At 40.4% G+C, this 12,500-nt stretch overlaps 1 protein-coding gene across 1 annotated transcript in view; it reads right to left on the reverse strand.

Annotated features, from left to right (window-relative positions):
- The window catches only part of LOC138954927 (synaptotagmin-15-like), a 44,983-nt gene that overhangs the window by 5,245 nt on the left and 27,238 nt on the right, over positions 1-12,500 (reverse strand). The window contains exon 3 of the mRNA XM_070326674.1: positions 1,906-1,999. Coding sequence (XP_070182775.1) covers positions 1,906-1,999 — 94 coding nt within the window. The remainder of the gene's footprint in view (positions 1-1,905; positions 2,000-12,500) is intronic.

Here is a 12,500-nt window from a genome sequence, read left to right on the forward strand (position 1 = left end):
TGATAACTAGGCTGTTTTCTTGCAGAGAAGTTTCATTTTGTGTTTGGTAGTCCTTCTCTCTTAGGTGAACCGTTAGGCCTAATTACAGTGTAATAGCTTTGATCGATATTCAGCAAAAATTAAATACAGAAAAAATTACAAATGGTCCATATTAGGAGCCTGGGCGCCTAATATGGACCAGTGAAGCGGCCTTCTCGAATCACTGTAAACAGCCCCCTATACTTCAAAATAACATGATACAACTTGGTGGGCAAGTCAGACTAATTAATATATGCTTTAGATTTATGCTTTAGATTTATCTGTTTCAGGTTGATGAGAGCATTATTTGAAGCACACCAGGAAACTAAAGAAGCATATCAAAAACAGAGTGAAAATAAGTGAAATTATCAACTTTCACGAAAAGAAGACTATTTGTTATATTTTTTTTAAATCTCGAGGGCTAGTTATAGGTTATTTCCAGCAAGCTTCTTAATGAATTAATGAAAATAGCCTTTAGCTCTTATGTTCTTCGATTTGTTGAAGGTGGTCCATATTAGGGGACTTACACATACTTTGAGATTTTGCAATTATTTTCTGTTTACAGTAGAAACTCGGGGTCAACACTACTAAAAGTTTACAAATACGGTCTTAGCTGTCATAAGTAGTAATTTTTGTGTGATAAAAGCTTTGGCTGTGGACAGAAACAAGTCCGTTTTAGGCGGCAAATTTAGAGTGAACCCTGCCAAAAGTGAAAAAAAGAGAAAAAGCCTCACGGTTTTGAGGTTTATGATTCTGCAACTGTTTTGACATGTGCAAGTTATCCAGAGAGGTTGAATACAGCCAATGAAATTGTTTTGAGCGCTCTAGCGCCGTTAATTTGTCAGAACAGGAGGTGGTCCATATTAGGAGCCGGTCCATATTAGGAGCCCTTCCCCTACGGCATGCGCAATAAGAGAGAGTGAGAGTTACGCGGAACCAGTCTCCTGGCACCTGAGAGAATTATAACAATCATTGACATAATCAGGGCGGGGATGTAGCTCAGTCAGGGCGGGGATATAGCTCAGTCGGTAGCGCGCTGGATTTGTATCCAGTTGGCCGCTGTCAGCGTGAGTTCGTCCCCACGTTCGGCGAGAGATTTATTTCTCAGTCAATTTTGTGTGCAGACTCTCCTCGGTGTCCGAACACCCCCGTGTGTACACGCAAGCACAAGACCAAGTGCGCACGAAAAAGATCCTGTAATCCATGTCAGAGTTCGGTGGGTTATAGAAACACGAAAATACCCAGCATGCTTCCTCCGAAAGCGGCGTATGGCTGCCTAAATGGCGGGGTAAAAACGGTCATACACGTAAAAGCCGTGGCAGTTTCAGCCCATGAACGAACAAACAAACATTGAAATAATCGAGCGACTTTCATCCTCTACAATGGGATGGTTGTGCATTCAGCGACCTACATTTTTCTAAGGGATCCAAAGACAAATAAACCTGACCGATGGATTTTTCTCTGAAGAAACCGACTTCATAAAATGTTCCCATGAACCTAATTATGCAGTGTATTTGGGAAGATTCAGATGTCCGGTTGTGTGCGTATGAATACTGGACTTTGCATAACTATATTGTTCATAAGTAAAATACAGCCCAATTCCAAAAGGCAAGCATTTCAAGAGTTTAGAGAGGACTCCTGAAAAATTGAGTTGGTGATCATTTCCAAAGTTTTTTTTGTCAGATATTTAGATCGAAGAGTAACAGAGACATCACAGCAAAGCAGCATTAGCTGCCAAATAAGCGATCGATGTAGAGTCAACAATTTGACATTTTTCCATCAGTTCCCTTTTGAAGAGTATCTGCTCATCTACTACTGATCAACATTAGGTTTCACCAAAGCTTCGCCTGTTGTTAAAGTTGAAATAAAACTTAGAAACTCGCGTACCTGAAATACGTAGCTCTCCTCAAACTTGGGATTACAAGTTTTCTTGCGGAACTTTGACTGCAGATACCGCCTCTCGTCTGGCATCAGGTAGATTCTGTAAATAAGGATACGTTTTACATCAAGAGTTTCGCAGCCGGTTATACGAATCAAGAAAACAACGTAAAGAAATGCATTCTGCAGTCTATCGGGAAAGGGATGACAGGAGAAATGAATGACTGACTGACTGAATGAATGAATGTATCAATCAATCAATCAATCAATCAAACAATCAATCAATCAATCAATCAATTAATCAAGGAATGAATAAATTAGTTAATGCATCCTTACAACTTGATCAGAACTAAGTAGCATAGGTTATACATCATGATTGCAGCTCATGACATTTAGTGTGCTCGCCCATCTGAACATCTGTATTTGCTGCGTATACAGATACAAAGAGCTATGAAAACATGAAATGAAAACAAATATCCATTCATATACACGTTGGGAAAACACACACACACACACGCACGCACGCACGCACGCACGCACGCACGCACGCACGCACACACACACACACACACACACACACACACACGCACACACACACACACACACACCGTCACAAATAACACACTTTCATGAAAGAGTATAACACGCATATCAATGTTCGGGGTTCGTCCGCACCTTGGCACGTAAGTGGGTTTGCTTTCGTTTGAACTCCCCTTTGTTCAGGCAAAAGTTAATCTTAAAATCTCCAAATCTAAAAAAAACAAACACCTTCAATCGCGTTCTGTAAAGTCAACAGGAAATGCCACTTGATATTCAGGACTCCAACTAAGCCGCCTACGGTTTCGTCTAAGCAACATCTCTCTCACTTGCCCCCCCCCCCCCCTCTCACCCCCCCCTCCCGCCACTCCCCTACATCTCCTTTCAATTCTCTTCCATTCATTTTTCATCAGAAAATCTAACAAACAAGGTCACAAAGTGCGTTTTAACGGCGTGATATTGTCTACCAAGTTTTTCCAGCTATATCTTCAAAGGCTTTCATTTTGCCATCCATTTAAAGAACAAAGGCTGGTCTAAAGACAAGTGCCCGCTGGCACAACGAAGTTATCTTTATCTAAAGAAAGACAACTCCAGCCAGACTTTATGTCTTGTTTTCTCAGTTTATATCCAATCTTAATGAAACATTATTTAAAAGATAAAAAAAAAAGAACGAAAGAAGATGAATGGCCAAGAGGTGGCATCCAAGCAACGGAAATTTGAAACGAGGTCGACACGGCCTAAATTTACTTGACAAAATAATGTTCGAAAGCAAAAGAGAGTGTTCAGGAAGGTAGTCTAATACTCAACCTTTTTGGCAATCCTTGAATGTCATAAACTTGCACAGACTTATAATGTTCGAAAGCAAAAGAGAGTGGTCAGGAGAGGAGTCTAATACTTAAATTGTTTTCAATCTTTAAATGTCATAAACTTGCACAGACTTACTTTGTTCGAAAGCAAAAGAGAGTGGTCAGGAGAGGAGTCTAATACTTAAATTGTTTGCAATCTTTAAATGTCATAAACTTGCACAGACTTACTTTTTTTTAACAATCTTTAAATGCCATAAACGTGCACGCAAACACAAAAATCTAGACTTATCTATCAGCCAATAGTGTTTTGGATCTACTGACAGTAAATTAGGCAGTAATTTATTTAGGTGTCGGTGGCAAGCTGCTCGATCCTGGACCTGTTTTGGTTACGCAAAGGCAACCATACATGTAGGTAATACTTACATGAAATACCTGAGAAAATGTGCAATCAGACGACATTACATTTTTATCAAATCTTTGTGTGAGTTTCCATGTAGGTTTATCTTCCATCATGTTATGCACATGAAGCTCTTTGAAGTTGAACTTTTTAAGCAAACTTTGCGGCTTTTGCCGTTTTTATTTGTACACGCAGAATTTGTAAAGGGCAGCCCTAACCTTTGTTGAAAACCTTTGCTTTGTTCTCTTAACAAATGACATTTATGAAACAAACAAAAATGCGTGTTTTTTCTCCAAAGTTTTAAGTTTTATGACAGCAGAACAGTATCATGTCACCTGAGGACAAAAGTTACGGTTGGAATTTAGCTCTTGAAAATGTGTCTGGTCTGTAAACTAGCCTTACAACCTATCAACTGTCTGGCTTAATCTTTTCTTTAGGATTAGGTTACCCCTTCCATCAAAATAATTACCAGGTAAAGGGCAGCAAGACAGAACGTATTAAGTAACAGAGGCACGAATGAAAAAAAAGCAAGGTGGGGGGAGTCTGGGCGGAGGGTTTTATTTCTTGTCTCCGGAACTCAGGGGGTCTTCTGAGGCCGTGGGTGGAGGGTGTGAAATGAGTACGAAGAGGTCAGAGAAAACGTAATAGACTGGCAAAAAAGCAAACCTATTAAAAACAGAAAGATAACCCTAGGGAAATGCAATTAGCTGACATGATGGACATGGAGACAGAAAGAGAGAGTTTCACAAGTTTTTAATAAGAGAGGAAGAGACAGAGAGAAAGAAAGAGAGAGAGAGAGAGAGAGAGAGAGAGAGAGGAAGAGATAGAGAGAGACAGAGACAAAGAGACACACAGAGAGAAATAGAGATAGTGAGAGAGAGAGAGACACACACAGAGAGAGAAATAGAGATAGTAAGAGAGAGAGAGAGAGAGAGAGAGAGAGAGAGAGAGAGAGAGAGAGAGAGAGAGAGAGAGAGAGAGAGAGAGAGAGAGAGAGAGAGAAGGAGCAAGAGAGAAAGAGGAAGAGAAACAGATAGAGGTAGATTGAGAATGACAGACAGACAGACAGACAGGCAGACAGGCACAGAGAGGGAAAGAGACAGAGCCATATAGACAACGAAGAACATGTATAAAGAGACAAAAAGAGAGAGAAAGGGACAGAGAGAAAGAGACAGAGACACAGGGACAGAGACACAGAGACAGACATTGCATGCTGTCTAAATACATCAGTGTTGTCTTATTTGAAAGATGTCACGTATGCATTTGACTTTTCAGTATCAATAACATCCAGCTGCATACCGTTGAAGAATGCAATGGCAAGTCCAAAATAGACTCAATCATCTAACCAAAATCGTATTTCAAATAACAATGAAAAACCAATCAAGCCAGCAGCAGGTGTGTGTATATCTAGTTTACCAGAAAACTGAAATAATCAGATATATATTTGGAAAATGTCACAGAAAACAGAACTAGGAGTGCAAATGACTAGCTTTGACGACGAGTCAAGTTTCAGCATTGAAGGCCAATTCTGCCCAAAGATTCTGTTGAATACAAAAGAGACAACGACGACAGGGATGGCCTCACCTTGTGGAAATATATATATATGTGTACGTGTGTGTGTGTGTTTGTGTGTGTATGTGCGTGTGTGTGTGTGTGTGTGTGTGCGTGTGTGTGCGTGCGTGCGTACGTGCGTGTGTGTGTGTGTGTGTGTGTGTGTGTGTGTGTGTGTGTGTGTGTGCGTGCGTACGGCGGGGAGGTGGGTTAAGCGATCGGAAATCTCACTGATACCCGGTTAAATTGGGGGAATCTGTTTTTAAAAACATGCCGACAATAAATTAATTGAAATTATCTACAGATAGTTTTTCCTCATTTTAGACAATGAACATGACTCAACTTAATATGTCCTTCAGCGTAAGACATCATCACCCCCACGTTGGTTATGGTTTTGTTGTTTTTAGGAGGGAGGGGGTCTCAAGAGGACAAACAAAAACTAATTGGAAGCTAGAAAGAAAAGAGTTTGTACCCGCAGACAAAAGTTGAACGACTTTTTGTGTTGCATTTTCCAAAAAATCTGCAAGTAAACAGAAAGAAGAAGAGGAGGAAGAAGGATAAAAACGAATATTGGAAGAAACGCAATATGAATATTTTAAGAAACCACAAGAAAACCTTTCTACGAGCAGATTTTATTTTTATGTTTCAAGACAAAACAGATAACTCTCCTGTATGTGAAGTAAGCGAGGACTACGTATAACAGAGTGAACAAGAGCAGGGAATGGCGAGGGGGGGGGGGGGGTGGGGTGGGGGGGGGGGGGGGTAAGCTCAATATGAATATAATTAGAAATTTGAAAAGAAATTGTGTTTTAGATGCAAAAACAAGTAAACTGTAGCAACAACAAAAACTCTTGTAATGTAAAGGCAATCATTCTCAGGTGAACTTTAATTTATCATTTTGTAATGACAAAAAATAAAAGAAGCTTATTTTCAGGAAATTTAATTTCAAATTCTAAAATTTATTAAAAAAAAACCCACCACAACGGATTTCATAATTCTCTTTTTGAAACAGAATATATTGTATTTCCAAATGAGGTTTCACCAAAGTCATCATCTGCGTCAAAGGCAGACCAAAAAAAGGTATTTCCATATTAGTTTGTTGAATTTACTTTAATTTGTTGTAAGCCTCAAAGAGGATAAAACGATCTTTGACGTAGCTTGAGAAAAAATACAACCAAGCAACAACTACTTTCATTCTTGTCAAACACAAATTGAAGAAAGCGATTGTCATAAAACTCATGATGTTCTTAGTTTAGCATGTTTAGTAAGACAGGATTTTAAATCTCACGTCAAGAATATACGCAGGTGCCTGATATTCACGTTTTTATGTGAAAATGCGATTAAAATGTTAACCCACTCTCAGATGCCTACTCATTTCCGATTGTTTCTTCTTTTCACACTGTTCTTTATCTCGGTTGAAGCATTACTCTAAATCCCTCGTGTCTTTATGTTTCAATCAAACGAGCAGGCAGAAAGAAACACCTGCGATACAGAATCCTTTATTTGCTTTTGGAGTTTTGGAATAATTAGATCAACGGGAAAAACTTGTGTGTTTTCTCTCGTTTAAATTTATCACTGTCCTTCATTATATTTATTACTCCTTTTCTCTTCGTCTATTACTGCCTCGCAAACCCCTCACCCCTCTGCCAAATCATCATTCGCACTTACATAAACTTCAGGAAGCAAGTTAGACAAGTGGGTGCAATACAGTGGGGACGTAGGCGGAAATTGACTTGTCCTCTATCCCCCCCCCCCTCTCCCCTGATCCCCCTACCCAGCCCCTAGCTCCTCTATCAGATTTAGCACTCAAGAAACGAGAATTGAGGTGGGCATGACCTTCACGTTGGAAGGACATTGGCACTTTCTTGGCGCCAGCTAGGTTCGTATGACGCGTTTCCTGAGCTATGGACACGGAATAGAAGATTTCGGAAATAACTCCGTCGGGTTTTTATGGGTTGGGCCTAAAAAAAAAATAGGTGTGGTTACGGTAACCCGACCTACCCTATTTTTAGGGGCCGACCCTATGTAAAAAAAACCCCACAAAAACCAAGAAAACGAGTGCAGAAAACGCAATGAAAGCGAAAGCGCCCGAGTGGCACACTTATTTCCCTGTCAAGTAGGTTTAATTTGTACACATTAGAAAAAAAAGTTTAAAAAAAAAAGTGATTGCCTACCTTCCTACCCTATTTTTTTTGGATATGTTACCGTAACCACACCTATTTTTTTTTTGGCCTTGTGAAAAAGTGAATACCATTGCTTTTCCTCTGACAAATAAAGTCACACGTACTCCTTCACGTGTTTTGGACACACCCCTCGCTATTGATTGGCCCATCCAATGCTTGTCCGAGTAAACCATCCTGACCTCAGGTCAAAATGAGTTCGGCTCATTCTCTCCCTGACAGGATGCCTTGAGTTTCCTGGCAAGGAAACCGATTTTGTTTTTATACATATTTAGAGCTTTTTGTAATGTATTATTGATATAAGCAGATTCGCGATCGTTGATAATGATTTTTCATGGTGTAATTTTTAAATTATAAAGGAATTGATTTGTAAAACAGTTTCAAGGGAGCTATTTTTCGCGGCTGTATTTACTGTGCAAACAACTCTAAATATGACAAAAATGTCACGTGATAATCAACCGCTTGGTTTCGGCGTTCGCTGAAGCAGACGATTTTTTCTGTAGTGATGCAACCATATATTACGGTCTCCTTCCGGCAGCAGTCCCAAAATTTCGACTTGTTTTGACCTTAGAACGATGTCTTTATCATAACTGTGAAGAACAGAACAGAGATCACTGTCGAAGTCGGCCAATCTGCAATTATTTTCGTCTCGCGAACACGGCTCGCAAACAACATATGGGAGATAACTTGTTTTGATAGATTCGCGTAGGACTTACGCGTCCGGTCAGAGAGATAATTGGCAATAGCCGTTGAGCGATGTAATCAGAATGCGAGTAAACATCAAGGGCATTCACTCTTTCACAACCCATACAAACCCGACAGAGTTATCTCCGGAAGTTGTCTATTCAGTTTGGATATGTGTGCTTTGCTGTGACAGATTTCAATGTTTAACACGGCTAGTTCCACTTTGTTTCTATCAAATACAAATATAGTTTGTATTTTTTGTTTTAGCTCGGCTAAATATCGTATTTTTTTGTTTTAGCTCGGCTAAATATCGTATTTTTATATTTAGTCAAGTTTTGACTAAATATTTTAACATCGAGGGGGAATCGAAACGAGGGTCGTGGTGTATGTGCGTGCGTGTGTGTGTGTGTGTGTGTGTGTGTGTGCGTGTGTGTGTGTGTGTAGAGCGATTCAGACTAAACTACTGGACCGATCTTTATGAAATTTGACATGAGAGTTCCTGGGTATGAAATCCCCGAACGTTGTTTTCATTTTTTTGATAAATGTCTTTGATGACGTCATATCCGGCTTTTCGTGAAAGTTGAGGCGGCACTGTCACGCCCTCATTTTTAAACCAAATTGGTTGAAATTTTGGTCAAGTACTCTTCGACGAAGCCCGGGGTTCGGTATTGCATTTCAGCTTGGTGGCTTAAAAATTAATTAATGACTTTGGTCATTAAAAATCTGAAAATTGTAAAAAAAAATAAAAATTTATAAAACGATCCAAATGTACGTTTATCTTATTCTCCATCATTTGCTGATTCCAAAAACATATAAATATGCTATATTCGGATTAAAAACAAGCTCTGAAAATTAAATATATAAAAATTATTATCAAATTTTTTTTTTCGAAATCAATTTAAAAACACTTTCATCTTATTCCTTGTCGGTTCCTGATTCCAAAAATATATAGATATGATATGTTTGGATTAAAAACACGCTCAGAAAGTTAAAACGAAGAGAGGTACAGAAAAGCGTGCTATCCTTCTCAGCGCAACGAATACCCCGCTCTTCTGGTCAATTCCACGTGCACTGCCTTTGCCACGGGCGGTGGAGTGACGATGGTACGAGTATACGGTCTTGCTGCGTTGCGTTGCGTTCAGTTTCATTCTGTGAGTTCGACAGCTACTTGACTAAATATTGTATTTTCGCCTTACGCGACTTGTTTTGTTTTAGCTTGGCTAAATATCGTATTTTTTTTGTTTTAGCTCGGCTAAATATCGCATTTTTTGTATCCCACAAAAACATCTCAGCCCAAGCAGCACAGCATTATTGACGCATTGTATGACTGAATCTGAAACCTTTATTCAGTGACTATACATGGATCCGGATGATACATTACGTCAATGATGCTCAAAACGTTAAGTGGAAAAGCGCGGAGAGCATGGACATGTTCTTATGTTTCGCGATATATATGTTTTCATCATTATTGTTTTTATCGTTGTACCACAAGAAGGGGTCGTCTATACAGGTCACACTATAGCGAATATTCTGTGGTTCACACCATATAAGTTTTCATTCTAAGAACAAGGATAAGAAAGGGAAAAGGATAAGATTTCTTATAGTCCCGCGAGGTTACTCTCATGGAAATTCGGGCTGGTTTGTCACTGGGGAAAGCGAGCTGCCATACAGTAGGCAGGCATGGGAATTGTCCGCCGAACGGCGGATTTCTGCAAAAAAAATTTTTGTTCCACCGAAAAAGCAAAAGTGTCCGCTGAAAAAATAAAGGAGGGAGGCACACAAAAAAAACACCGGTTACTTTTGCCTTTGCGCAAAAGCCCGTGAAAACTGTCCGTACTTTGTTCACGCACTGCTAACGCCCGCCTCAGTTACTTGAACTGTTATGTTTGAAAGTAAACCAGATTGCACAGATTGTGTTACAAGTTACATTTTCCTGTTTGTCTCAACAGATAATTTTTTTTAACAAATTTAAACCATATAATACATGTATATATATTTTTTCTTAAAAAAAGCAAAAATTGGTACTAAAAACTCTGATTTTAAAAAAAGAATTTAATGGCAAACTTGGAGCTCAGATGACACCAGATTGCACCATCTGGGTTCTTTGGAGAACAACATTTCCGGGGGAGCATGCCCCCGAACCCCCCTAGTAAGGCTAGGCGCTTTGCGCCGTCGACTTGACGCTTCGCGTCTTCAGTTATACATTTTCAGCCTTTTTTACAATTAATTTTTAATTCCCATGTCTGAGTAGGGCACTACCTTTTTTTTCTCTCCTGCATGCATGTATTCACGTTTCCAAGCCCAGAGACTTTCGCTGTGAACTTGGGTTCATTATCGTGCGCATGCGTGCACACGGGGTGTTCGGACACCGAGAAGAGTCTGGACCAGGCGGTTGACCCTGGGAAAAACATCCCTCGCCGAACGTTGGGGCCGGAATTATTGCAATCCTTCTCCATTAATTCCTTTTTAATTAACCTTTTCTCTCATGTCAGAATCAGAAGTATTGAACAGAAATCCAGAATTCCAGTGCCACTGCTTAGAAACACACTATGCTCATTTTGTCAAGAACCGAATTCGAGAAGAGTGGAGGCCGGGTGTCATCTTCATTATACTCCAGAAAAGGGGAATAACCAACGGAATTTGAGGAGATGTTGAATCATGGTAAAATTGTCTTTAAAAGCTGGTGGGAGAAATAGGAATCATAATATAGATCACATTAGAATGAGTCATTACCAGTAGCTAAAATAAAATTGCAAGAACATATTTTTTCAACATCTATTAGAGAGAGATAGAGAGAGAGAGAGAGAGAGAGAGAGAGAGAGAGAGAGAGAGAGAGAGAGAGAGAGAGAGAGAGAAGATTTGGATATGAGAGAGAGAGAGAGAGAGAGAGAGAGAGAGAAGATTTGGGTATGAGAGAGAGAGTGTGTGTGTGTGTGTGAGAGAGAGAGAGAGAGATAGAGAGAGAAAGAGAGAGATAGAGAAGATTTGGGTATGAGAGAGAGAGAGAGTGTGTGGGTGGGTGTGTGTGTGTGTGTGTGTGTGTGTGAGAGAGAGAGAGAGAGAGAGAGAGAGAGAGAGAGAGAGAGAGATAGAGAAAACACTATGGTATGAGAGAGAAAGAGAGAGAGAAGGGGGGGGGGGGGGCTGTAATTTTTTTATGAACATGTCTAGTCTTCTCTTCGTTCAGTATCATCATCGACCTGTGCGTCATCGTCTGCTTTCCCTTTCTCTCCCTTAAATAAGAAGGGGGAAAAAAACGAAACACAAATCTTCCCTGGCATATTGTGTTCATGGACTCAAATTCAACATGGCGTCCCCGGCAAAAAATCTAATCCATGATACAGATAATGTCGCCTTAAAGCAGACGATGGCGGGGAATTAATCACCGCAAAAACAACGCCTGGCGATTCTCGCGAATTATCTGACACGACATTCAACAGAGAAAGCAAAATAATGAGGACACAGAGAATAGAAGGAAAACAACAGAAAAACTAGTTCTTATTTTCCAGCATGATTTTCTATTGCGACTTATGTGACACGGCATTTGGAAGAGGAACCTTGAAAGCAAAAAGAAGAAAAGGATAACAAAGGGAAAAAACAACAACTGGGTGCTTGTTTTCCAGCGTGATTTTCCTTGAAAACCCTGAGGGTTAGGTGGCTCCAGATATTCTTTACCTTGGGCTCCCGTGTGTCGCTTCTTGTCACTGATCGTCTGCTTTGATACGCAGGATTCAAGAGCTATGAACAGGGGATGTAGGAGAGAGAGAGAGAGAGAGAGAGAGAGAGAGAGAGAGAGAGAGAGAGAGAGAGAGAGAGAGAGAGAGAGAGTGGGGACGGACGGGGAGATAGGGGGGGGGGGGGGGCAGGGGGAGCTGAAGCGAGAAAGGGAGCAGGGAGAAAAAAAAGAGAAGGGAAGGAGGGAGGAAAGATACGGAATTCAGACAGACAGACCGACAGACAGACACACAGACACACAACCATACAAACATGTATAAACCCAGTCCCCCTGCAGAGACACATTCCGCCATCCAGACCATTCAGACATGCATCACTGATGTTAAATCTTGGATGATCGATAACAAACTTAAGCTGAATGATGATAAGACTGAAGTCTTACTGTGCAAAAAGAAGAACACTACATTTCCCTCTCCCCAACCCGTTTCTGTTCAAGTAGGCGACACCGACATTCTTTTCTCCCCATCAGCTAGAAACCTTGGATTCACCCTTTCATCTGACATGATCCTTAACAAACATATATATCTTTAGTCTGTAGAGCAGCTTATTTTGAGCTTCGTAAGATCAGCACCATTCGCCACACACTCTCCTCTCAAACAACTAACACTCTTGTCTGTGCCTTTGTTCTTTCTAAACTCGACTACTGCAACTCTCTTCTCTCTGGCTGTTCTCTGTATCTCCTGCATAAACTACAAAAAGTCCAAAACTCGGCAG

The sequence above is a fragment of the Littorina saxatilis genome, linkage group LG2 (genome assembly GCF_037325665.1).
Source record: "Littorina saxatilis isolate snail1 linkage group LG2, US_GU_Lsax_2.0, whole genome shotgun sequence".
NCBI lineage: Eukaryota > Metazoa > Mollusca > Gastropoda > Littorinimorpha > Littorinidae > Littorina > Littorina saxatilis.